The following is a 26,891-nucleotide window of genomic DNA, read 5'->3' as shown; positions in this document are numbered from 1 at the left end:
AGAAACTTGTATTCAAGAGTCGTTGTCAGAGTCTTTTCCATATATCTCCTCAAAGAAGAAGCAATTTTGGACTGTAGCTGATTATAAATACTTCAAGGAAGAATCAAAGCAACTGTCTGGGAATGACAAAGATTTAAAATGACTATGGTTAAAAATCTAATGAGGTTTTTATTAGGTTGATTGTGGTAAAGACACAGCTCACATAGAAACCTAGTTACCTCTGCGGCATATGACACTATGACTGATAACATATTCGATTTCCAGAAATTTCATATAGTTTTTAGAATACTAATTTTTTTCAATTTTTTCATTTTTATTTTTATTTTTTTGAGATGGAGTCTTGTTCTGTCACCAAGGCTGGAGTGCAGTGGCACGATGTCTGCTCACTGCAAGCTCCAACTCCCAGGTTCACGCCATTTCCTGCCCCAGCCTCCGGAGTAGCTGGGACTACAAGCGCCTGCCACTACCCCCGGTTAATTTTGTTTTTGTATATTTAGCAGAGACAGGGTTTCACCATGTTAGCCAGGATGGTCTCGATCTCCTGACCTAATGATCTGCCGTCTCGGCCTCCCAAAGTGCTGAGATTACAGGCGTGAGCCACCGCGCCCAGCCTAGAATATTCATATTATCAACATTCCCATAAATATTATTTAGAGAAGGTTTAGCATCACTTATCACTCATTTGAAAATGCTTTATATATATTTTAACATATCAAATAAGGTGACTTTTCCATTCAGCTTCTGTTTCCCAACTGGATCACTGAGTTCTTCGTGTAGCCCATTAATAATTAGGGCCAAAAAGTATAGTCTTATGTACATTGAAAAAGGTCCTTAGGTAATTCCTTTTTAAGTATTTTTAATTACTTTTTAACTAATTCCTTTAGAAGTAATTCCTTTTTAATTACTTTTTAAGTAATTCCTTTAGAAGTAATTTCAGGTACTTCTACCTGAAAATCATTGATTTAGTTTTAAGTTCTACCTATTATAACAAGAGTTCTTCATCCTCTTTACATGTTTCTAGTGTCAGGGAAGACTTAAAAATTACCAGTGCCTGGGTCCCTCGCCAGACCTTTAAACTGGAACTAATGCATGGGGCTCGAGCATCCACTTTTAAAATGTTTTCCAGTGATTCCAATGTGTAGCTATATTTCCCATCAGATTTCTCTGGTTTCTTGTGGCATTCACTTTTTTTCTATTTTGGTATCATGATTATTTTCAGGTCTCATTTCCTGTCTTAGACTTTATGTCTCCTGGGGTAGGGACCTTGCCTTCTTCATTTCTGTATCTTTTTGGAACACGTGAATTGGTCATCAGGAAAAGGTCTCAATCACACATAGGTTTTGTTCTGAGTCTCAGGTTCACCGGCTAATCCTAAAGTCTTTGTTCTGCATGAGGTCAGAGATTACTTGTGATGAAGGGTGTGGTTAAGTCTGTAGTGCAGATGGTGGAGGGGAGTTCACCCTGTTTTTAGACATAGCATTGGAACTAAGAATGTTATGTCTATGTGGGTTAGGGGGCAGAGATGTGTAGGAAGACAGTTCTAATTAGGATGGAGGAATTATACTAGCAAGTAGAGGTAAAGGAAGTGAGAAGGATTAGTAAATAGAAGAAATGTGAACTTACCAAATAGGCTAGAGTAGATGCCTGGAGATTCCTGATTAAGTGAATTAACTAGATTTTAGGAAGGTAATGAGGCAGTCCTGTGCAAGGAAGGTTTCAAAGTCTGGAGGCAAAAAGTCAAGCAACAGTTTGAGAAGTGGTTGAGCTTTATGGGAATGGAGAGAATTACACTATTGAGAGATGTGAAAAATAATGAAGAGGGTTTCACAATGTGAAATTGTGTTTCTCATTGGAACGAGCAGAGGCTGGAGATAATTATGTCTAAAAGACAGTGGGGTAGAGGGAGCATAAAGGCCACGGAGAAAGGGAACTGCAGGAATTAGTGCTGAGAAGCAGGAGTTTGGTGGAGGAAGGCGGAGATCCAGTCCCAGATACAGGCAAATAAGTCTTCTCCCTCTCCCAAGCATGGCAGTCAGCCCTTCAGGAAACGGGACAAGAGAAAAGGCCATCATACCTGCCAGTCTTCCTGAAATACAGAAATGACATCACGGCTCCTATATTAGATTAAGGCCAGGATGGACGTCCTAATACTGGACGAGCTGTCATGGAAAGAAAAGAAAAGAAGGAATGGAGGTGATGTTATTTTACAGGGGGGAGCCTCAGGAACAAGCATGTAACATGAGGTACTCTATAATTGTTTCTTCAAGGAATACATTATTTCTGTTGGAAAGTTGATGGGAGATGATTATATTCTTGCAGTTCTTTTCCCCCTCACCATGTTTCTAGGTTGGTGATCAGTCCTCTCTCAATTCTCTACTGCACTCAGATATTTCAGAAAACTTTCAGATGTGAGAAAGGCTGATTGCTATTTTCTATGTCATTAGAACTTTAGACCTTTCCACCTTTTCATGGTTGCATCTTTTTCTCAGTGTCTCTGTTGTGGCAGCCATGAATCAGACCATGCCAGGTCTCCATGGCAGGGACCTGATTGACAGAAGGCCCAGGTCAGTGCATTTCAAGTTCACAACCTCCTTTGCACAGAAAGCTTCCTTCCCACAGGCTCCCAGCAAGGGCGTGAAAGCAAGCCTTAGTTCTCTGAGGCTCTCTTTAACTTTAATGGGTGACTGGTTGGAGGACTCCACATCAGCCTTGCAAAAACTCTCTTAGAACTGCATTGAAACCTAAAACTTCTTTCTCTTTCCTTAACACAGGAGTCAGCTTTGCATAGTGGTCTGTGGGTTCTCCCATACTACCTTCATGCCTGCCCCACCTTCCCTCACAGGTGTCTTCCATGATAAACTACCTCATATGTCCAATACCAACCTGGATGCATCTCAGTTGGTAAAAAGTAACATACCAGGCTTGATTCCTTGCACTTAGCTTTTTTCCTTTCTCTCCCACAAGTAGTCAGTAACCATGTCCTAGTGTTTTATGTGGTACCTCTTTTTCTATATATATATGAAAATAGGTACTGTTGAGGGGCACGTCCTATGTGCCAGGTCCTGTGCTAAATACTTTACCTGTACCTCATTTAATTCATACAGTAACCCTGTCAGGTAGACATTATTTCCATTTTGCCAATGAAAAGACACAAGCTTAGAGTAGTGTAAAATCTCTCCTGGTGTCATATGGCTAGTAATAGGTGGATCTGAGACTTGATTCTAGGACTATTTGACCTCAAGGCTAATGACGATGGTAGTAATATAGCAGCTGACATTGGTTCGTCTGTGTGTGGCATCTTGTTTCATTGACTGCATGAAACCTTTAAAAGAATGGTATGAAACAAGCTCTCTTCTACTTCAGGATATGAAAGAAGAACAAACTAAACCCAAGCACAGTGATTGAAGGACACAATAAGGATTAGAGTGGATAAAAATAAAATGGAGAATGGAAAAAGAATAGAGGAAATTAATGAAACCAAATTTGATTCTTCAAAGTAAAATCAACAAAATTGATGACCATTAACTAGACTGACTAAGAAAAAAAGAGAGAAGATTAAAATTACTAAAATCAGAGAAGAGAGTCTGTAGAGACAAATTAGGAGGGTTCAGGAGGAGAATTTAGGATTTGCTTCTGCCCGTGGGGCACAGGCTGGGAATAAAAATGTTTTCCTGACTCTTCTCTGAAAGCCAGATAGACTCCACCTAAAACCCTGTTGACAATGATGCAGGGATCCACTTACCAAAGACTTTGATCCTCTTGAATGTGGAACGTTCCCTGCCAGTGGCTGAGTTACGAGCAGAGCAACCATAGAGCCCGCTATGCTCTGTAGTAATTCGGGGGATAGAGAGCTCTTGTCCTGATTGCAGAAACTTCCCATCAATCGTCCAACAATACTCTGCCGGTGGGTTAGAGTCCGCGAAGCAGGACAAGTAGAGGGTTTTTCCTGAATGGTAATAGGTACTTGGAGGGAAAATCCTGGGGATGTGTGGACCATCTGTAGTAAAGAGAATAAAGCCACAGGTGATGTTGTCTGAGGGAAGGGGATGCTCCTGGTCTCTTAAAGGGACACAGTGTCCCTCTGAGTCAAGACACACCCTCAAGACCCAGCCAAAACCCTTCTGTGTTCACTGAGACGAGGCCTGAGGTATTCACCTGTTTCTCCCATCACAGGCTGTAGACCCCAAGTCTTCCATGACAAGAGCAGCCCCTCCCCTTATATTCTTGGTTAAGGCTGTGCCTACCCAGGTTTCCCCAGGGCAGGGAGTCATGGCCAGCTCCAGTGTCCAGAGGTAAAATGTCTATACTTGGACCTGAGAGACTGAGATGCCTGGCCTCTGGTTGTTTGAATTTTAGCTGGTGGCCTGGCCCACAGAGGAACCAAAGATACAAAGGACATCCAGGGTGACTGGGTCACTGCAGATGCTATCAACTCGGTCCCGTATTTCACATTCATAGGGTCCTGTGTCATTTCTTGTGACATTGGCTAGAATGAGGATCCTGTTTTTACCGGGTTGCTTTAGCCTGGGACTGATCGGGAGGCTCTGACCATTTACCCTCCACAAGTAGGTGTAGCCCTGAGTCTTAGGTTCACAGGTTAAGGCTACAACATTCTTATTCTCCATGGGGTTGAAGTTGTTGCTGGTGATGTAGGGCTTGGGCAGCTCCGCTGTGTGGACAACAGAGAGAAGTTTGTCCTGTGTGGCACCTTTGATTCCTCCACAGGCATCCTTCAATCAGAGTTGGCATCTCCCACCTCTCAGCCCACCCGAGTCCTTGAAACTCAATAGCTGGTGCTTGTGTCACAAGACAGATGCATGATGATCTAAGGGCTCAAAGACTGTGAGGCCGCCTGCTCTGTCTTAGGAAAGCACAGACTTTCTCAAGTGTGAATTGAGCAGCAGTGTTGGGTCATGGACAGACACATCAGTGGGTACCCTCTGATGAGTGGTACCCTCCCAGTCCCTCTCTAATGAACTGACTGGCTGGCTCACCTTGGGTTCCTTACCTGGAATGTGCAACTGCTGGGCCCCTTCCAAATTCCATCCTGCTTTGCCCCCCTAGATGTGATTTCTCTGCAGCTTCCATTTCCAAGGACGTTCTAGAGATGAGTAATAATGGGACTTCCCATTGTCCTGAAACCCTGAAGATACTGAGTAGCCTGGCCTGGGACTGGATGTTTCAGCAGAAATAAGACAGGGGAGACCAGAGTCAAGCCTGGAGGTGAGTTCAGTCATCAGGCTGTGGAGGCACAAGGTGGGGCAGTTTTTTGCAGGTGTTTCATGATGACTTACTTGAGCCAGTGACCTCCAAAGATAGAGCAGAGTGCAAGGAATGATCTAGAAAGAGTGAAGGGGACAGACAAGAGCTGGTGGCTTTGGAACAGAACCCTGTTCCCTGTTCTGGGTTCTTTAAGTTTCCTCTCCTTCTGCAGAGGGAAGGTGAGGACTATGTGGATCTTTCCAGAAATACATGTGGACATTTGCAAATGCAGAATTGACTGGTGGAAAGGGTGGGAATGAACTGCTGGAAATCTGGTCCTCATGGACCATGTGTGTTTGATGGATATGAGACAAATTTGGGGAGAAATTTTGCAAATATTTTCTTCCATTGGACCCTCTACTCTCTGATTCCATGGATTTGACTACTCTAGGGACCTCATGTAAGTGAATTCTAGAGTGAATCTCAGAATAGACTGCTGGTTGCCAGGAGCTGGGAGTGGGGAGAATCAGAAGTTGTTCATGTGTGTGCAGTTTCAGTTATGCACGACAGGGAGGTTCTAGAGATCTGCTGTACAGCTCGATGCCTACAGTTCACACAGATTGAGTATTTCTTATGCATAAGACTTAGGACAAAAAGTGTTTTGGATTTCTGACATTTCTTGATTCCCACTATTTGTCATATACTTACTGGTTTAGCATCCCAAATCTGAAGGATTCAAAATCTAAAATGCTCCAGTGAGCATTTCTTTTCAACATCAGATTACTACGCCAAAGTGGGAGGTGATAGGCCAAATACATTGTTGCCCTTTTTTTTTCTCTCACCATGTTTCTAGCTTGGTAATTAGTTTTTGGTCACTTCCATACTGGCCATGCTGCACTCGTATATTTTTGAAGGCTTTGGGATGTGAGAGAGGCTGATTGCTACTTTCTATGTCATCAAAACTTTCCAACTTTTCATGGTTGCATCTTTTTCTCAGTAACTCTGTTGTGGCCATCATTAATAAGAGCCTGTCAGGTCAGATTTAATACAGTTTTTTGTAATTCTGCAAAAAATGTTACTGGGATTCCGGTAGGGGTTGCATTGAATCTGCAGCTCACTTTGGGTAGTATTATCATCCTAACAATATTGATTTTTCCAATCCATGAAAATGAAATGTCTTTCCATATATTAATGTCGTCTTTAATTTCTTTCAGTAATGTTTTGGAGTTTTCAGGGTATAACCCTTTGACCTCTTTGGTTAAACTTATTCCAAAATATTTTATTCCTTTTGATGTTAATGTGAATTGAAATCCTTTTCTTAATTTCCTTTCAGATTGTTCACTGTTAGTGTATAGTCTAAAGAATGATCAAGAAAGACTCAAGGGGACAAGCAAAAGCTGGTGGTTTTGAAGCAGAAACATATTCCCGGTCCTGGGTTTTTGATTTTCCCTCTCCCTTAGCAGAGGGCAGGTGTCTCTTCCCTGATAGCCAGATAGACTTCACTGGAAAACATATTGCCAGTGCTCCAGGGATCCACTTACAAGGGACTACGATCCTTTTGATTATGAGATTTGTCCCACCAGCGGCTGAGTTATGGATGAAACAGACATAGACCCCTGTATGTTTTAGTGATCTGGGGGATAAAGAACATTTGTGCTGATTGCTGGAACATCCCATCAATCAGCCAAGAATGCTCTGCCAGTGGGTGAGAGTCTGTGAGGCAGGAGAGCTTGGGGAGTTCCCCTGCGTGCTAATAGGTGTATGAAGAAGAAATGGTGGGGGCGTCCAGGCCATCTGGAGCAAAGAGAATAAAGTCACAGGTGATGTTGTCAGAGGGAAGGGAAAATCCTGGTCTGTGGAAGGGCCACAGTGACCCTGTGAGCTAAGTCACAACACTGAAGTCCCAGCCAAATCCCTGCTGTGTTCACTGACCTGGAGCCTGAGACATTCACCTGTTTTTCCCATCATAAGCTGTGGACCCTGAGTCTCCCATGATGAGAACAGCCTCTTCTCTCCCATTGGTGATCAAGCCAAAGCCTACTCTTAGTAGTCATGGTCAGCTTTGATATCCAGGGGTAAAGGTATCTGTACTTGCACCTGAGAGGGACTGGGAGGCCTGGCCTCTGGCCATATATATTTGGGATGGCAGCCTGGCTCACAGAGGAATAGAAGATACTCACAGAGGAGATTCAGGGTGACTGGGTCACTGCGGCTGGAACTCACTGGGTTCTTCATTTCACATTCATAGGGTCCTGCAGTATCCTTTGTGACATTAAATAGAACAAGGGTCTTGTTGTTTTCAGACAGCTGTGACTTGCCACTGATAGGGAGGCTCTGACCATTTATCCACCACAGGTAGCTTATGTCCTGAGTGTCAGGATCACAGGATAAGATCACAGTCTCCGTGGCCTCCCTGGGGTTTAAGTTGCTGCTGGAGATGGAGGGCTTGGGAATCTCCACTGTGCAGATAACAGAGAGAAGATTGCCCTGTGTGGCACCTTTGATTCCTCCAAAGACATTTTTCAATCAGAGATGGCATTTCCCACGTCTCAGCCCACCCAAGTCCCTAAAAGCCCACGGCAGGTGTGTGTGTTACAAGACAGATGCACGGCAATCTGAGGGCTCAGAGATTGTGAGGTTACCTGTTTTATGTGGGAGAAGCACAGACTTTCTTAAGTGTGAATTGAGCAGCAGCATTGGGTCATGGAAAGACATGGGACCAGCAGGCACAGCCCCTGGTGCCTCTCTGAGTCCCTCCCTCTTCAACTGCCTGCCTGGCCCACCCGGTGGTCCTCACCTGGAGCATGCAGTGCTGGAATCTTCTTAGTTTCAGTCTTACTTTGTCCCCCAAGGTATGTTTTCTCTGCAGCTTCCCTTTCAAGGACATCCTAGATATAGATGATGGAACTTCCCATTGTCCTTAAACCCTTTGGGTACTGGGAAGCCTGTCCTGGACTGGGTAATTCAGCAGAAATAACACAGGGGAGACCAGAGTCAAGCCTGGAGGTCTGTTCAGTCATCAGGCAGTGGAGCCACAAGGTGGGGCAGTTTTCCCAGCTGTCTCATAGTGACTGACTTGAGCCAGTGACCTCTAAAGATAGAGCAGAATCCAAGGAATGACCTACAAAGAGTGAAGGGGACAGGCAAGAGCTGATAGCTTTGGACCAACACCATGTTCCCTGTTCTGTGTCCATGATGTTCCCTTCCCCCTGTAGAAGGCAGGTGAGGACCATGTGGATCTTTCTAGAAATACATGTGGATGTTTGCAAATGCAGAACTGACTGGTGGAAAGGGTGAGCATGAACTGATGATGGAAGTCTGGCCCTCATGGACCGTTTGTGTTTGGTGGCTATTAGACCAATATTTGGGAAGAAGTCTTGCAGATGCTTTCTCTCATTAGACATTCTACTCTCTGATTCTATGAGTTTGACTACTCTATGTACCTCATTTCAGTGGATTCCAGAGTGAATCAGAGAGTAGAATAGTAATTTCCAGGAGCTGTAGTCAGGGAATAGGGCATTGTTCCATGGCTGTGTGGTTTCAGTTAGGCAGGTTGAGGATGTTCTAGAGATCTCCTGCACAGCTTCATGCCTATAGTTCATGCAGATAAAGTGTTCCTTATGCAGAAAGCCTAAAACCAAGTGTTTTGGATTTCTAACTTTTTTTTATTTTGGAATATTTGCAGTAGATGTACTGGGTTAGCATCCCACATCTGAAAAATTTTAAATCCAAAATGCTCCAGTGAGCACTTCTTTTTAGCATCACATCAGCGGTCAGAAGTGTTGGATTTTGGAGCATTTCAGATTTTGAATTTCCGGATGTGGGATGCTCAATTTGTAATACTGTAATTTTCCCAAAAAAAAGTTCTCTGGAGTTTAGACCTCATGTTATGTTCTGACTCTAGTAACAAAAACAAACAAACAAACAAAATTTGGAGGAAACATTAAAATGTTGTCATAAGTGGAAATTTTTACTGATGGTCCAAACATCTAAGATCAATTGCTGATAGTAGTATGTCTCATGATACCCAATTAAGGTTTAGGTGTGGGGTGAATTCCAGCAGGATCACATTATGCTCAAAGAAAGATACCAACCATGATTTGAAATTAGCAACTCCTTAAGTAGAGAGAGTCCCGTTAAAAGGACAGAACTGGTCAGTGTGTCAATTACATAAAGGGAGGAATGATGCCGAATTAAAAGAAGTGATGTGTGTTATGTTAGTAAATATAGAAAGAACTCCCTGTTTCTAATTTCTGTGCAGAGTTAGGAAAAATGGGGAGGAGCCCAGAACAGGTATGTGAAATGCTTTCTTCATTTTCTCTTAACCTCAGGAAATACAACTCGAGTTTGTTTGTGTGAATTAGGAAGAGTCTAAGTGAGACGCCAATGGCTCATGTGTTGCCCACAGGAAGAACCCCACCTTATGAAAATGGCATCATCATGAGGAAACAGTTGTATGTGGCACAGGCACTAAAACCACTAGATAGCACACACCTGGCCACCTGCAACAACAGGTCCCCGAAACCACCAGTATTCCCATTATGTGTATGTTACAGCCTTGGTAGTTGTCCCGCAACTACAAAGTTTTAAAATTGCTATAGTCAATACAAAATGTTGAATATAAAGTAGAATATGTTGTTCCACTTTTTTCCCCCACTCTTTTTGAACTTTCCTGTTTTACTTTTGGAAGTTTTTATCGACACATCCTCAAGCTAGAGATTCTTTCCTCACCTGTGTGGAGTCTACCAGAAAGCATCAAAAGCGTTCTTCATTTCTCTGACAGCACTTTTTTTTTTTTTTTTTTTTTTTTTTTTTTTGTGAGATGGAGTCTCGCTCTTCTGCCCAGGTTGGAGTGCAGTGGCATGATCTTGGCTCACTGCAAGCTCCGCCTCCCTGGTTCACGCCATTCTTCTGCCTCAGCCTCCCGAGGAGCTGGGACTACAGGCGCCCGACACCACGCCAGGCTAATTTCTTTGTATGTTTAGTAGAGACGGGGTTTCACCATGTTTGCCAGGATGGTCTGGATCTCCTGACCTTGTGATCCGCCCACCTCAGACTCCTAAAGTGCTGGGATTACAGGTGTGAGTCACTGTGCCTGGCCATCTCTGAGGGATTTTAACGAGTTATTGACTTTTGAGTTTGTTCAGCTATTTACTTACTGTTAGAACCGAGTGACAAATTTCAAGCTTGTTATATGCCTGACAGGAAACCAGAAGTCTCTAGGAAGTGACTGGAGAATGTGAGCTCCATGGTAGGTGGAGGATGGAGTCACGAGTGAAATGGGTGAAATCAGCCCATGGGCTTTGGAGACTGCAGGACTGTCCAGCCTCTGACACCCTGGTGAGTCAGTGCAAAGATTACAACAGTGACAGCAAACTAGCATGGCTGACTCCATCTGGCATCTAGTCTCAGGCTGGCTGTCCTCACTCATTCCTGGACATAGGCCAGGCTAACCAGGGAGAAATTTAGTTTATGGTTTAACTTTGAAGAAACAATGATAATAGTTCCTCCATAAGACTAATTCCCTTATTTTGCCAGGGATTGCCTTTGCAAAACTGGTGAAAGACCATGAGACTAAGATTATAGGAGGGAGCTGAATTCTGCTAAAATGGAGGCACAGTTTCTATACTCCCTTACTGCTCAAATGTCATTTGGCCAGAGTTTACAAAATTTGTAACTAATTGCTCCTATAGATAACATCACTATTGTAGAACCTGAGATTGGTCTTTTGAGATGTTTCTCATTTCTTGCATTTTGGTAACCCACTGACCTCATCCATACCCATGACTAATGGCTCAGCCAGTCACATGGTCCCCACCTAGAGTCAGATTCAAGCACAAAAGATCATTTCCCGCTGCCCACATGATTCCATCCCCAAACAATCAGCAGTACCCAATTTTTAGTCCTGTGCCCCTGAAACTATCCTTGAAAATCTCTAACCCCTGATCCACTAGGGAGGCTGATTTGAGTAATAATAAACCTCCATCCTCCTGTTTGGCAGACTTGGAGTCATTAAAATCTTTCTTTACTGCAAATCACCATCGGGATAAATTGGTTTTGTTTGTGCAGGAGGCCAGAAGAACTTGTCTGGGAATCGTAAGAGTGGATGGAGGAGCTGCCTATCCCTGTCCCATGGTCTTGTCCACAGATCAGCCTCACAAAGGAAAGAGCCCTGGGTGGGGATACAGTGGAAGCTCATTCTCTTAGTGACCTGGGGACATTGGCTTGAGATGAAGCCTGGCAGGAGTGGCAACTCAAGGTGATTTCTGTGCCTTTCCTATTTCCTGGGAGTGGGCCAGGCCACAGTGTTAGCAGGAAGGGAACAGAACAGTCAGCCTAGTTAGAGGGAGTGTCTGGGGAAGGCCTAGAGGTGGAGGAAGAAGCTGTGCAGGGCAGGGCTTGCCAGGTAGAATGAAGTGGGAGGAAGATGAGGGACACAGAGAAGCAGAGAGAGGCAGAGACAGCATGGCAGTGAACAGCGGGGGCCACAGTGACTTCAGAGACCCCAGGGACCAGGTGCCCCCATTTCCACAGTCCAGGACCAGGGAGCTCTGATAACCCTCCAGTGGCCAAAGAGCTTCAGAGTTACACATGAGGTGGGGTGGCTTTAGGGACAAGAGGTAGTGGGGGGATGAAACATGGGTATCAGCCTCTGAAGGACAAGGGACAGGTGTGGCTAGAACTTCCTAGGATTCTGCATTCAAGATCCAGTCTCTAAAGAGGTTATGGATCATTCATTTCTTCATTCAATTCCTTCTTTTGTTATGTGAGAGCACCTGAGTGTGTGTCTCTCACTGGGCCTGTGCTGGTGCGGGGTGTGAGTGGGGAAGGAAAACAAGGTCCTCTCCTTTATCCTGTCATGCCAGTGACATGGGCACTTTGGGAAACAAGATTTCGGGTTCAGTGATAGGGGTTAAGATCTGAGGGGGAGGCCTGGACATTTTTTGCACTGACTCGGACAGTTGAGGCAGGTGATTTAGTTCTGGAGTACAGACTAATCAGCTGACCATTTGCTCTCACTCCTCTGAGGTTTGGATGCCGAAGATGAAAGGATTTGAGCCAATAAATGACTATGGGGTTCTTGGAATCCAATAAGCCCTCACTTCTGGTGGAGGAGAGGATGGGCCTGTGGCTGCAGACAGACCTCATGTGACCCTGATCTGCCTTTTGTGTTTGTGTGACTTTGGTTCAGTGACTGTACCTTCCTGTGCCTCAGTTTTCTCTCAGTCAAATAAGCTAAATGGCAAATGGACTGTGGGTTTTCATGCTATCTGTGAATAAATTGTAAATTCTTCACAGTCACCTGACCTAATGCTTGGCACAGTGGAGGTGTTCACACAAACAGCATTTATTACTGTTCACTTCCATGAGAGAGCAACTTTAGGTCAGATCCCAGTGGACAAGCTGCTGCCAGGTACATTTTCTCTCTTCTGTTTCTGCTTCTGGGGACATTATGTTTTCTATGGAGTGTCCTAAGCCTCACAAGGCAGTTGGCTGATGGCCTACAAAGCTTGTTTTTCTGTCCTCTCCACTCTGAGTGTCAGGTGAAGAAAGCTCTGTCCTGCCCAGACGACGCTCTGAGGGCTGAGACCTGGCAGTGAGCAGCTCCAGGAGACACAGTCCTCAGACAGCTGGTAAATCCTTGGTCCCAGTAAGCCCTGCCACAACCCAGCCCTGGCACAGGCTCCTCAGCTTTATCTGGAGTAAGGATTTAGGGACAGGGGTCTGGGGTTGAGGCTTCTAGCGCTGAGCTTCTCTGAGAGTATCTCAGGGGTCCTCTTAGGCAAAGCCCTGCTCAGTTCTCCAGGGTCTTTCTCAGGGTCAAGTTTATGAAGAGGGCATGAGGTGCTTGGCTGAGGCTGATCTCCTCCTGCTGAGCACCCCCGCCCCCCCCCATCAGACTGTCCTTCCTGTGCAGCAAGTGTCTGCAGGGTCTGGAGGCAGGAAAGGAATTCTGATCTGTTGTGGTTTGTCTCCTCTGTGTGTGTCCTGCACTAAATGCCAAAACCCCAACATGGGACATAATGCAGAGAGGGACACAGGCACAGTCTAGGCCTGACCATCCTGTCTGTGCAAAGTAGAAGTGACCCCCAACCCCCAATACCCAGGGATCATGTGGAATCACTCACGGTATAAGGTGAAATGTCCAGTTATTCTTTTAATCTTATCACCTCGCTGTATGATTTGTATGGTGTAGGATCCTGTGTCATTCCGGGTGACATTCTGGATCAGCAGGGATGCATTGGAATATACTGTTTCTCGTCCACTGTATGCAGGCCCAGATATAATTGTTTCAGTGTCTATCGTATACGCTGTAATGAATTGGTGGAGGTCCGTTTTTTGCCCTTTGTACCAGACGTAGCCAGTAAGATTCTGGGGCAAATTCTGGACAAGTAGAAGAACATCCTTCCCCTCGGAAACTTTGGTTGGCTGAGCTTCAATCGTGACTTGGGCAGTGGTGGGTGGGTTCCAGAAGATGAAAAGTGATGCTAGGAGGTGGAGAGAGCATCAGTCAATATTGAGACCTATGTATTGGGGTAAAAAGATGGGGCTTTGGGTCCTGAGAGGATCTCTTCAATCATCAACCTTGAAGATACACACACAAACACACACACACACACACGCCCCATTTGTGTGTGTGTGATTGTGTGTTTGTGTCCTACTGTTCTACTGGGTCAAGGTCAGTGGCACGAACCTCATTCCTTCAAAGCTTCTGACCTCCAAATTTTTCTGTTTGGAATTCTCTTCCCCAGAGGTCTGCACGGCTCCCTCCACACTGCCCTCAGGTCCTGCTCACATCAGGGCATCCTTAGACTTCTTTCCTGATACCTCCTTCAGAGACCCTGGGTCCTCCCTTTCTGACCTTTCCCTGCTCTGCTCCCTCCAGAGCTCTGGTCAACACCTGACCTCACATTCTAGATCTCTTTGCATGTCTGTCTTCCTGCCCATGAGAGCATGAGCTCCGTGAGGACAGGGACTTTTGTGATCTTGGTTGCACCCCAGTGCCTCAGAGAGGCTGTAGACTCCTGTACATGTGAGAGTTCCCAGGGCCCTCCATGCCCGGGGTGTTTTGTTTGTTTCTTTCTTTCTTTCCCCAGTTGTTGAGGTTTTTTGCTGAGGACAATGTTTCATGCCCTGCTTATATTTTCATTTGAAGTGTCATCTGATAATAGTTATTATTATCATTTTTCAAAATGTGGTGTCCAGTGATGATCAACCAGCAAAACAGAACACTTGAGATTTTCCTACCTCTTACCAATTCCAGTTCAATGTGATTTTCCTGTTTTGACCCCTGTCCCTCTCTGGTGTATTTTCCCCTATCCAGACTCCAACAGAGCCTTCTTTCCTTTTATTTTTGAGACGGAGTCTCATACTGTCACCCAGGCTGGCGTGCAGTTGCGCGATCTCGGCTCACTGCAACCTCTGCCTCCCAGGTTCATGCAATTCTCCTGCCTCAAACTCCCGAGTAGCTAGGATTATAGGAGCACACCACCACACCTGCTAATTTTTTGTATTTTTAGTAGAGACTGGGCTTCACTGTGTTGAGCAGACTGGTCTTGAACTCCTGACCTCATGATCCGCCCACCTCAGCCTCCCAAAGTGCTGGATTATTTTATTTTTTGGAACCCCATCCCCTCCAGGAGACCCCATCCAATCATTCTGCTTCCTCCTCCTGTCCTCTCCCAGGAAGTTCTCTCCTGACCTGTGAACAGGAGCTTCTGCCAGGGGATGTGCCATCTGGAGAAAGGGACTGAAGGGGGCCCCATGGCCTGTGCCGCCTGCGTGTTCTCCTCTGTGGAGATGAGCCTGGGATCCAGAATCTTTCTGAGCACGGCTGTCAGCTGTGCTGTCCTCCCTCCTTCTGTGCTGAGCCTCTTCCCGCGGCAGGAGCACTTCTCAGGCTCATGGGTGGGGTCTGTGCCCAGGACACGTCTCTGTCCCCTCCCCTCTCAGTCCTGCCTCCTTGTCCCTCCTTCTCTTTTTCCTTTTGTCTGTGTCTCAGGTCCCTGGGAATTGTGGAGGCCTCTGTCTTTTTCAGCAGTGATTCTGTCATCAAACCTCGGCACACACTATGTGCAGAAACACAAACACACAAAAGAGACGCGTACAGACACACACAGTCACACACATACCCTGTAGGTTGGGCAAGCACAGTCCTGGGCCTCAGCCTCCTGCTGTCCCCATGGCTCTGGGTCAGGTGCACATTCGCGCCCTTTGCCCTCTTTCATCCCCATCTGGCTCTCCCCTTCAGTGCAGGAGGCTGGAGCTGCACCAGGTCCCTGTCACAGGGACACCCCATTGTGCTGTGGGTGAGCTGTGTGTCGTCTGGTGAGAGGAACCCTTCCTTTCTCTAATTGTGTCTAGCTTGGCTGCAGCTTCCAAGGATGAACATTCAGGACCTGGGTGTCCCAGAGGAAAGTGTCCTTCCTGGAGGTGTGCAGGGTGAGTCTCTCATGCCTCTTGGGAGGAGAGGCCTGTGCTGGTTGCTCAATGGGGGCTGTGAGTCCCATGGTCAAAGAACAGTTCTCAGTCACTCTATTGCTCCCTGGGGACTGGTGGCTGAGCTGGGGCTCAGGGTTTCTCATTTCTTCCTGACCATCTTTGGTGTCCTCTCTTCTCTGCCCAGCTGATTGTCCTGTGGTCACCACACCTTCCCTGTGGTGGTGCAGGAGGAAGTGGGGAGTTACCCAGGAACCCCGTGGAACATGGCTCGTTGGGATACAGGAAGGGGAGCCTGGGACAGAGCAGGGGTTCAGAGCTGGAGAGATTCATCCCGACTTACTCCATGGTCGTGATGGGCTCAGCCCTCCATGTGCTGACATACCCAGGGGTCTGTCCTGAGGGTTTTGACCTGTCCAAGATGCTCTCTGTAGAAGAGGAGCAGGCAGTCGCCAGAGAGCCTGTCTGGAGGGACGTTGCTCACACTTGAGAGGGCGGGTGGGGGTGAGTTGTGTTCTCGGAGCAAAGAGCAATAATACCCCCTTCTCCCAGCAGGGACACAGGAGAGGTCTGTCTTCCCAAGGGACAGCCAGGGGTAGGTGGCCACATCCTGGATGGTGCCTGTGTGTGAGCATCACTGAGCCCCACGGGGTGCAGCGGGCAGGCAGGTCACAGGGTGCCTGACTGATTCCCGGAGAGGCTGTGGGCCCTCAGGCAGCTGCTGTTCTGTGTTAGCGCTAGGCTTGGCTCCATGTTCACTGTTCTCCCTCTTTTACAATCGGATGTCCCGAACGCAGATTTTTGTCACCTTCTGTGAGTTTGTGTTTGTGTGCAGTAGGCGGCACTGTGTATACCCTGGGGGCAGTGATGTCTGGGGCTCAGCACTGCACATGGGCTTGGGAGCAGAAGATGGAGCAGCAGGGCGGGAGGATCAATGCCAGGGGAGCAGGGACATGTCATTTTCATTTTCTCACTCCCAGGGACCTGAACCCAGGATTCTGACTCCAGGGCACACTACCACACCCTGCTGGTGTCCCTGGATGTCATGAGTGCCCATAGTGTCATGCTGCTTTGGCATTCCTTTTTTAAGGTGTAAATCTATTTGCCTCACATCAGAGGCAGGCCTTGCTCACCATGGCAGTTTTCAATACTGTATCTGGTTCAAGTGACTGCAGTTGGTGGCCAGCGATGAACTCTTAGAGGCATCTCTCCTGCTTGGTGTGCTGGGCTCCCCTCTCTCTAGCTGCTTTCTTTAAACGGATAATTCTGACATTTGCCCTCACATTTAAAGTGACTGCTTCTCAGTCACAGCATGATCTCCTTGTCCCAGTGTTTGCTGCTTGCTATCCATTAAAGCTCCCTGCTGGAAACCTGTCAGATAACACCTGGACTTAATAAAGCCATCGGCTTACCAGTCTCTTCTCTCCTGCCTGCCTGGGCTCGCTGACCTCTGTATCTGTGGTTTCCAGGTGTGTCGAGTGCTCCCCAGTGTCTGTAAGTAGTAAAATCACTTACACTTTCACGTTGTGGTTGTATCACTGTAGCCTCACATGCCATCCAGGGCCTGACATCGAGGCTGCCCTGTAGGACCTGTACTGGTTGAGCCCCTGCTGGAGCTCTTGTTTTGGGACCTCTGGTTCTGCTGGGGACAGGAGCTTCCAGCTAACTTGATTGAAAAACTGATGCGTTTCATGGAAAACACTGGGTCCGATGATGTATTCATGGGCTTCAGCTGCCATAACAAACACCTTAGCCTGGGTGAATTAAATAATAGAAATCAATTTTTCACAGTTCTGTGAATAATGTGCTATTTTAACCACTTTAAAATGTACAATCAAGTGGAATTAACCACATACACAATGTTCAGTTCCCATCACCACTATTTTTCCTAGAAAATTTTTATCATTTTAAACTTAAATTTGTATCTTTTAAACAATAATAACTCCCTGTATTTTCCACCATAGACCTTGATCATCTCTGTCTCTATGAATTTGCCTATTCTTGATGTTTCATATAAATGGAATTATATATATATGTTATTTAGTTTCTGACATATTTCACTTAGCATAATGTTTCCAAAGTCCATGCATGTTCCAGCACATGTCAGAGCCTCATTCCTCTTTATGGCAGATTAACATTCCATTGTATGTGTTTATTTGTTTATTTATGTGTTGATGAACACTTGGATTGTTTTCATATTTTATCTTTTGTGAGTAATGCTGCAATCAACATTCCCATGCGAGTACCTATTTGAGTCCCTGGATTCAGTTCTTTGGGTATATACCTAGGAATGGATGCTGTTTCATATGAGAATTCTATGATTAGCTTCTTGAGGAACAGCACAACTGTTTCTCCTAGTCGCTGTACCTTTTATATTCTCACCAACAATGTATGAGGATTCCAAATTCTACATAATGCTGCTACTTGTTATTTAACACTTCAAAAGAATGGTAGCCTTTTTTGTAGGTATAATGTGGTGTCTCATTGCAGCTTTGACTTTGCATTTTCCTAGTGACTAATGATGTTGAGTATCTTTTCATGTCCTTCTTGACTATTTGTATATCTTCTTTGAAGAAATGTCTATTTGAGTGTTTTGCCCATTTATAAATTGGATGGTTTGTCCTTTTGTTATTGAGTTGTAGCTAGTTCCTTATATTATCTGGACATGAAAACTGCCTATGTGTGATTTGCAAATATTTTCTCTCATTCTGTGTCTATTAATTATTTTCTTGATAATTTCCTTTGATGCCCAAAAGGCTCGCATCTTGATAAAGCCCAATTTATTTTTTTTTCCTGTTTCTCATGCTTTTGTGTCATGTCTAAGAATCCATTGCACATTTGGGGTCATCAAGATTTACCTGTGTCTATTTTTAAGATATTTTTATAGTTATAGGTCTTATATTTAACTCACTGATCCATTTTTTTAGAGAATTGTTTGATATGGTGGGAGGTAGTTATCGAAATTCATTGTTTTGCATGTGGCTATCTAGTTGTTTCTGCACTATCATTTGAAAGGAGAATTGTTTCTCCATTAAATTTTCTTGACACCCTCTTCAAAGAGCAATTAACCATAAATGTGAGGGTTTATATCTAGATTCTCAATTCTATCCCGTTTGTCTTTATGTGTATTCTTATGCCAGCAGCTCCTGTTTTAATAATTATACTCCTTTGTGAGATTTCAAATAAGAAAGTTCAAGTCCTGCAATTTATTTTGGCAAGATTGTTTTGGCTATTCAGGGGTACTTTTTTGAAAGGTGAGGAGGCCAATGTTTCACAATTGGGAAAGCCTTTTCTGTCTTCTTCAGGGGGAAGTTTGGGAGAACCTTTTAAGAAACTTTAAGCAGGTAAATTGTCACCACTTTATTTGCTGAAATGCCATGTTAAAGTGTGCATTGCTGCTTGTGGAAGAATTGTGAGACCCTGGAAGCACTTGCCCACGTGGTGAGAGACAGTGAATTCCACAATGAGTGGCAGAGAGGACATTGTTTTGGGATACAATGTTGTTGGGGGAGTAGTATGCATCTCTACTTCTTTCTATCTCTGTACAGTGGGCATCTCCACTGGACACAGTAGGTTTTGAAATCCTTGTTTATCCTCTGGGGTCTGGGTCTTGGCTTACCTGTTAGCTGCTGTTGAAGGAAGCGTCTGCTAAGACAATGACACCCATGGGAAGAAGAAAGCTTCAGCAGAGTGAAAGTAGCTGAGGCTCAGAGAAGCCAGGAGAGTATGACTCTTAGAAACTATGGGTCAGCAGATGGGTGTCCTCGGGGGTAAATGGGCCACGCCAGTAGCCACTGCAGTGGACTGGAAGAAGGTAAGGGATGCTGGGTATCCCATGTTCTCTCTCAGCTCTCCAGCTGAAGATTTGGACCCTGGGCTGGTATTACCCAGCAGGGGAAGGGTATACAGGGATGGCTGCATATCAGGACCAAGTCCATGTCATCTTCTTAGGCATTGTTACCACGGATAGAGGATTCTGTTCAGAGACGTGGCCTGGACACATGGGAGGGCTGAGCCCACCCCATTCTTTTACAATTATTTTAAGAAAACAGTATTAGCAAATGTGGTACATGTTTTATCCTGCTAGAATCAGTATTACTGTCACATTTTACAATGTGTCTCTTAGGAAATGGTGAGAGCCATCCACACAATATGCATTTAAAGGGGACTCTACTATAATTTCAGCTTTCATACCTTTTTATAGAAACCATCTTCTCTGCAAACACACAGGCAATATTTCTGTGTTAATTTCTATTGGGAACCCTTATGCAAGGTGGAGAGAGCCACATTTCACCCTGAGATGTTATGTAAAAGTTTGAGGTTGAGATGACAACAGCTTCTGTTGTTACCCTCAGAAGCTACTACATGTGAAATTCTAACGACTGCATTATCCTGCCAAGTGAAAGAGGCAGGCATAAGCAAGAACAGTTAAGAGGGGTGAGAGCCTCATCATGATGGAGAGTCTTGTTCTGACATCTTGGGAAAAACTGTCCACAGTGTGAAGTCATCAACTTGTCCTGGTTTGCAGTTTGAGCATCTGTCGTTATGGCGTCAAACATTTTGGTGAGCTCTGAGTGTTTTGCACTTCAGGTACAAGGGTTTTCCCATGAAATTTACATTGAGTTGTGCACCTCCAGCTTATAGGCCTTTTGGAACAGAGTGGTTCTTGTTCTTAGTGATTCCATGGGAGAAAATGGAATTGGAGGAGCTAGTGGAATTCAGGGTAATGTCCAGTCTGCAGGTGGATAATAAAAACACAGAAACAATGAACAGAGCTGCAATCTCATATCAGGTATAATACAGTTTTTATTTTCCACATAATTTTTCTCTGTATAGGCATCTCTATTTTTACCAATAATAATTTCAGTAGAATAAATTTGTTTGCAAAATAGGTTGAGTTTCTTCAAACATGGTCTGATTCTTTACATAAGTGTAGCAAGAGTAGCAATGGACCGTGTGGCTCTCTTTTAAAATTTTCTTTGCTCTAAGTTTTTATAAGGAATCTCAGATTAAACTTTTACAAACCTCTTGAGAATAGGAATCCAAACCGAGGCTGACTTCAGACTTTGCCTGCAATTCATATTGGTTCATTCTATCTATATTCTTAAATATAACATCCCGATCAAAGCCTTGGTAATATAACCAATGTTTTCAAATGAGTCCTGTTACAAAGACAGCAGACTGTTACTGTACTTGTGCAAACATCAGTATTATCATAAACATATCAATACTCATGAATAGTTGCCCAATTCTGGGGCAGTCAGGTAGAGAGCAAAAGTCAATGTTTCAATTATTGTTCCCAAAAGTATAGTTTATTGAACTATGTAAGCTATAGATAGATTAAAAGAAAAAAATTCAGTAAATCTAGAAAACAAACCATTTAAAGAATCAGCACATTTTCAAATAAAAATAATAAAAACATTATCCTCATTATTATCATTTATTTCAATGAAATCAATGTTTTTCCTGCTTGGTCTAGGCTGGGAATTTTATGAAGATATCAGCCTGTTTGTTAAAGTTTTGGAATTTCTTAGACAGTTCAGCAGTATAATCTTAAAATTATCAGAAACTTGTATTAAAGTGTACTTGCCAGCATCTTTTCCATAAATCTCCTTGAAAAGGAAGCAATTTTGGACTGTGGTTGATTGGAAATGCTTTGAGGAAGATTAAAAACAACTGTGAATGACAAAGATTTTAAATGACTATGTTTAAAACTCTGATGAGAATTCATTATGATAATGACACAGCTCACATAAAAATTTAGTTACTTCTGTGGTATGTGACATTATGGCTGATAACATATTTCTAGAAATGTCATATAATTTTTGGAACAATCATATCAGTAACATACTCATAAATATAACATAGAGAAGGTTTAGCATCCCTTATCACTTATTATTTTAAAATGCTTTTCATATAATTTTACGTATCAAATGAAGTGGATTTTCCATGTAGCTTGTGTTTCTCAACAGGATTACTGAGTTCTTGGTGGAGCCAATTAATGAATAGGGCCAAGAAAGTATAGGCTTATGTATGTTGAAAAATTTCCCTAGGTAATTCCAATACTCCCAGCTAATAATCATTAATTTAGGTCTAAGTTTTACCTATTAGAACAGGTGTTCTTTATCCTGGTTACACATTGGTAGCATCTGGGAAGACTTAAAAATTACCAATTATCAGGGGAACCAGCCCCCAATATTTCAATGTAGGTTCTTTTCTATTTTCCCTAAGTGTTGGCCAGTGTGAGAAATAAAGGGAAAGAGTACAAAAGAGAGAAATTTTAAAGCTGGGTGTCCGGGGGAGGCATCATATGTCGGCAGGGTTCTGTGATGCCCCCGAGCCGTAAAACCAGAAAGTTTTTATTAGCAATTTTCAAAGGGGAGGGAGTGTACAAATAGGGTGTGGGTCACAGAGATCACATGCTTCAAAGGCAATAAAATATCACAAGGCAAATGAGCAGGGCAAGGTCACAAGGCCAGGGTGAAACTAGAATTGCTGATGAAGTTTCATGTCCCACTGTGCACGTATTGTCATTGATAAACATCTTAACAGGAAACAGGGTTCAAGAGCAGAGAACCGGTCTGACTAGAATTTGCCAGGCTGGAATTTCCTAATCCTAGCAAGCCTGAGGGCACTGCAGGAGACCAGGGTGTGTTTCATCCCTATCAACAACTGCATAAGGCAGACACTCCCAGAGCGGCCATTTTTGAGGCCTCCCCCTGGGAATGCATTCTTTTCTCAGGGCTGTTAATTATTAATATTCCTTACTGGGGAAAGAATTCAGTGATATTTCTCTTACCCATTTTTGGCAATAAGAGAAATAACCCTGTCCTGCCCGGCTCCCAGGCAGTCAGAACTAATGGTTATCTCCCTTGTCCCCTGAACATCGCTGTTATTCTGTTTCTTTTCTAGTTGCCCAGATTTCATATTGTTCAAACACACATGCTCTACAAACAATTAGTGCAGATAACGCAATCATCACAGGATCCTGAGGCGACATACATCCTCAGCTTACAAAGATGACGGGATTAAGAAATTAAAGTAGGCCGGGCGCGGTGGCTCAAGCCTGTAATCCCAGCACTTTGGGAGGCCGAGACGGGTGGATCACGAGGTCAGGAGATCGAGACCATCCTGGCTAATACGGTGAAACCCCGTCTCTACTAAAAAATACAAAAAACTAGCCGGGCGAGGTGGCGGGCGCCTGTAGTCCCAGCTACTCGGGAGGCTGAGGCAGGAGAATGGCGTGAACCCGGGAGGCGGAGCTTGCAGTGAGCTGAGATCCGGCCACTGCACTCCAGCCTGGGCGACAGAGCGAGACTCTGTCTCAAAAAAAAAAAAAAAAAAAAAAAAAAAAAAAAGAAAGTAAAGACAGGCATAGGAAATTATAAGAGTATTGACTGGGGAAGTGATAAATGTCCATGAAATCTTCACAATTTATGTTAAGAGACTGCAGTAAAGACAGGCGTAAGAAATTACAAAAGTATTAATTTGGGGAACTAACAAATGTCCATGAAATCTTCACAATGTATGTTCTTCTGCTGCGGCTTCAGCTGGTCCTCCATTCGGGGTCCCTGACTTCCCACAACAACCAATGCCTGAGTCTCACTTTAGACCATAAATTGAATCCTGTGGGTGGGGCTTGGGCATCCATTTAAATAAACGTTTTCCAGTGATTCCAATGTGTAGCTATATTTCCCATCAGATTTCTCTGGTTTCTTGTGGCATTCACTTTTTTCTATTTTGGTATTATAATTATTTTTTGGGTCTTATCATCTATCTTGGGCTTTATGTTCCTTGGGGTAGAAATTTTGCATTCTTCATTTCTGTATCTTTCATGAACATATGAGTTGGTTACCAGGAAAAAGGTTTTCAATCACATGTAGGTTGTGTTCTGAGTCTCAGGTTTACACATTAATGCTAGAGTCATTGTTTTCCAGGAGGTCAGAGGTTGTTTGTGATGAAGGGTATGGGTAAGCCCATAATGCAGATGGCAGATGGGAGATCACCCTGTTTTTAGCCATAGCATTGGAACTAAGAATTCTATGTGTATATCAGGTGGAGGGGAAGGGATATGTAGAAAGACAGATTTAATTAGAATGGAGGAATTATACTAGGGAATAGAGATAATGGAAGCAATAAAAATTAGTAAAGAGAAGAAATGTGAACTTATCAAATAGGCAAGAGTAGACCCCTGAAGATTTTTGATTAGGCGAGTTAACTAGAATTTAGGAAGGTAATAAGGCAGCCATACACAAGGACGATTTCAAAGACTAGAGGTAAGACAAGCAGTACCTCTAGCAGTTGTCGAGGTTGTGGGAATGGAGAGAATGACAAAAGTTGAGAGATATTAAAAAGGATCAAGAGGGTTTTATAACGTATTGTTGAATCTGGGAAACAAATGAGCAGAGGCTGGGGATAATTATGTCTAAGAGGCACTGGTGGGCACAGGGAGCATGAAGAACAGGGGAAAAGAGACCTGCAGGAATAAGTGCTGAGAAGCAGATGATTAGTGGGAGGAGGAGGAGATCCAGTCCCAAATACAAGCAAAGAAGTTATTTCCCTCTCCCAAGCATGGGAGTCAGCCCTGCAGGAAGCAGGACAAAAGGAAAGGCTGTCATACCTGCCAGTCTTCCTGAAATAAACTACACCAGGGCTGCTATATCAGAGCCACACCGGCAAGTACTCCAATCATGATGCCAACAGTGCCTCTAGCTGAGAGGCCAGGAAAACTTCCTTGTACTGAAGTATCTGCCATGGAAAGAAAAGAAGACAAGGAATAAAGGTGATGTTATTTTACAGTGCGATACCTTAGGAACCATCACTCAGTATGAAGTAGTTTCTACTTGTTCCTTCAAGGATTATATTGATTTTGTAGGAGGGTTGCTGATAGATGATTAGCCAACTATGCTCTTGCAGGTTTTTTTTTTCTCTCAACGTGTTTCTAGGTTAGTGATCAGTCTTCTGTCAATTTCATCCTGACCATGCTGCACTCAGATATTTTTGAAGGCTTTATGATGTGAGAAGCCTGCCAGGCCAAATCCACATAACCCGAGGCCAGGCCTCTCAGTCCCTCTCAGGTCCAAGTATGAAGACACTTACCCCTAGACCCCAGGGGTAAGTAAAAGAGGATACTCATAGAGAACATCCAGGTCACTGGGTCACTGAAGGAAAAGAGGATACTCATAGAGAACATCCAGGTCACTGGGTCACTGTGGCTGGTACTCACTACATTCTTCATTTGACATTCACAGAGTCCTGTGTCACTCTTTGTGACACTGAGTAGACCAAGGATCCTGTTGTCATTGGACATCTGCAGCCTGGGACTGACTGTGAGTCTCTGACCATTTATCCACCACATGTAGATTGTGCCATGAGTCTCAGGTTCACAGGTTAAGACCATAGCCTTCTCATCCTCTACGGGGTTGCTGGTGACATAAGGCTTGGGCAGATTTGCTGTGCAGATAACAGAGAAGATTCCTCTGTGTGGCACCATTGATTTCTCAATGAGCATTTTCCAATTAGAGTTGACATCTCCCACCTCTCAGCCAATCTAAGTCCTTGAAAGTCCACAGCAGGTCTGTGTGTCAAAAGACAGATGCATGATGATCTGAGGGCTCAGAGACCATGGGGCTACCTGCTCTGTGTGGGAGAAGCACAGACTTCTGAAGTGTGATTCGAGCAGCAACACTGGTGAAGCATGAATTGAGCAGGGTCAAACAATTAGAGTTTGATTAACTTTGTTTAAATTGGGCAGAGTCTAAGAGAGGCAGCAGTGGCTCATGCATCTCCCCACCCGAAGGACCCCACCTTATGACAATATTGTTGTTATGAATACACAGGTGTGCATGAAACAGGCAGTAAATCAGACAGCACCCATGGTCCTAGGAACCACCAGTATTTCCATTATGTGTATGTTATAGCCTTTTAGGCTACAAAATATAAAATACAACTACAGAATATAAAATATGCTATTGTCAATACAAAATATTGAATATGAAGCTGAATATGTTGTTCTACTTTTTTTTCTCTTGCTAAACTTTGCTGTTTCCATTTTGGAAGTTTCTACTGACACACACTTAAGCTGGAGATTCTTTCCTCAGCTATGTGCAGCCTACCAGTAAGTCCTTGGAGGGCATTCTTTATTTCTCTTACAGTGTTTTTAATCTCTAGTATTTCTTTTGGTTCTTTCTTAGAACAGCCATCTCTGCTTAAATCATCCATCTATTCCTGAAAGGTGTCTACTTTTTCCATCATAATCCTTAACCAGAGTTGTTTTAAATTTTCAGTCTGATAATTTCAACATCCCTACCACATTTGTGCCTGGTTCTGATCCTTGCTCTGTCTTTCAAATTGCATTTTCTTTTGCCATAGTCTGTCTTGTATTTTTTTGAAAACCACACATGATGTACTCGGTAAAAGCAGCTTGAGTGAGCAGGCATTCAGTGATATGGTGGTGAGTGTGGGGAGGGAAGTGTTCTGTGGTTCTGGATGAGGTCTGTGTCCTGGGCTGTGAATGTCACAAGTGCCTCTCAGGATTTTCTTTCCATTAGGTGGGATATGATGACTTGAGGAGGCTGGAGTTGGATAGTTCCCCTCCCCCTGGCCAGTTAAGCTCCCATCAAACCCCAGCTAATTAGGCTGCAGTAAAATAGTTTCTCTTAAGTATAGGTCTTTCCAAGAAGAATATAATTCACTGACAACTTTCCAAGTGGTTTTTTTTCCTTCTTCCTACAAGAAGGATGTGGGGATTCTTTTTGGACATTGACTGTGAGAACCTGGTAGAGCTCCAGGAGCTAAGAGTCATAAAACTGTCCCCCTACTCCCAAGACTAATCCATCCACTGGTGTGTTTATCTCTGCACTGTGTCCACATTGAGCCTCCAGAATTTCCTCAATTACAGTTCAGGTTTTCTGACCCCAGCACTGGTTCCCGCTGGGGTTTCTGTGGCTGTGTTTCTGCTCAGGTACGGTGTGCTGCTCTGTATTTGCCTGTGGGTCTCTCCAATATGTGGGCCAGTTAGCACTGAGACCTTGCTTCTCTGAGAAATCTAAATGAGTTGTTGATTTTTCAGTTTGTTCAGGTTTTTACTTGTTAGAACTGAGTGAAAAATTTTAAGCTACTTACAAGCCCGATGGAAATTAGAAGTCTCTAGGGCATGACTGGAGGATATGAGCCCCACAGCAGGTTGAGGATGGAGTCATGAGTGAAATGGGTGAAATGAGCCCATGGACTTTGGAAACTGCAGATCT

At 44.1% G+C, this 26,891-nt stretch overlaps 1 protein-coding gene and 1 long non-coding RNA gene across 2 annotated transcripts; one reads left to right on the top strand and one right to left on the bottom strand.

Annotated features, from left to right (window-relative positions):
- Positions 1-2,387: 2,387 nt before the first annotated feature.
- Positions 2,388-25,153, bottom strand: LOC112611960 (putative pregnancy-specific beta-1-glycoprotein 7). The gene is made up of 6 exons (XM_025365913.1): positions 24,742-25,153; positions 13,332-13,691; positions 7,383-7,661; positions 4,391-4,669; positions 3,743-3,997; positions 2,388-2,544 (listed from the first exon to the last, which is right to left on the bottom strand). Exons 1-6 carry the CDS (start codon positions 25,151-25,153, stop codon positions 2,486-2,488), a joined length of 1,644 nt encoding a protein of 547 aa, XP_025221698.1. The 3' UTR covers positions 2,388-2,485.
- On the top strand, positions 11,065-12,492 carry LOC112612148. Its single transcript, XR_003116820.1, has 2 exons — positions 11,065-11,461; positions 12,232-12,492. It is a non-coding gene; the product is annotated as an uncharacterized LOC112612148 (long non-coding RNA).
- Positions 25,154-26,891: the final 1,738 nt, after the last annotated feature.

Source organism: Theropithecus gelada, chromosome 19 (assembly GCF_003255815.1).
Source record: "Theropithecus gelada isolate Dixy chromosome 19, Tgel_1.0, whole genome shotgun sequence".
Lineage (NCBI taxonomy): Eukaryota > Metazoa > Chordata > Mammalia > Primates > Cercopithecidae > Theropithecus > Theropithecus gelada.
The sequence above is the reverse complement of the archived record's forward strand: the minus strand, read 5'-3'. Positions and strand labels throughout refer to the sequence as shown.

Excerpts from the sequence above, each read along its gene's own strand:
- LOC112611960 (XM_025365913.1), bottom strand. The coding sequence starts at position 25,153 with ATGCTCATTGAGAAATCAATGGTGCCACACAGAGGAATCTTCTCTGTT. Across the intron at positions 13,692-24,741 it reads CTTACCCCTGGGGTCTAGGG|CATCACTTTTCATCTTCTGG; the intron begins GTAAGTGTCTTC and ends TCCACCTCCTAG. Across the intron at positions 3,998-4,390 it reads AGTCACCCTGGATGTCCTTT|ATGGTCCACACATCCCCAGG; the intron begins GTATCTTTGGTT and ends TCTTTACTACAG.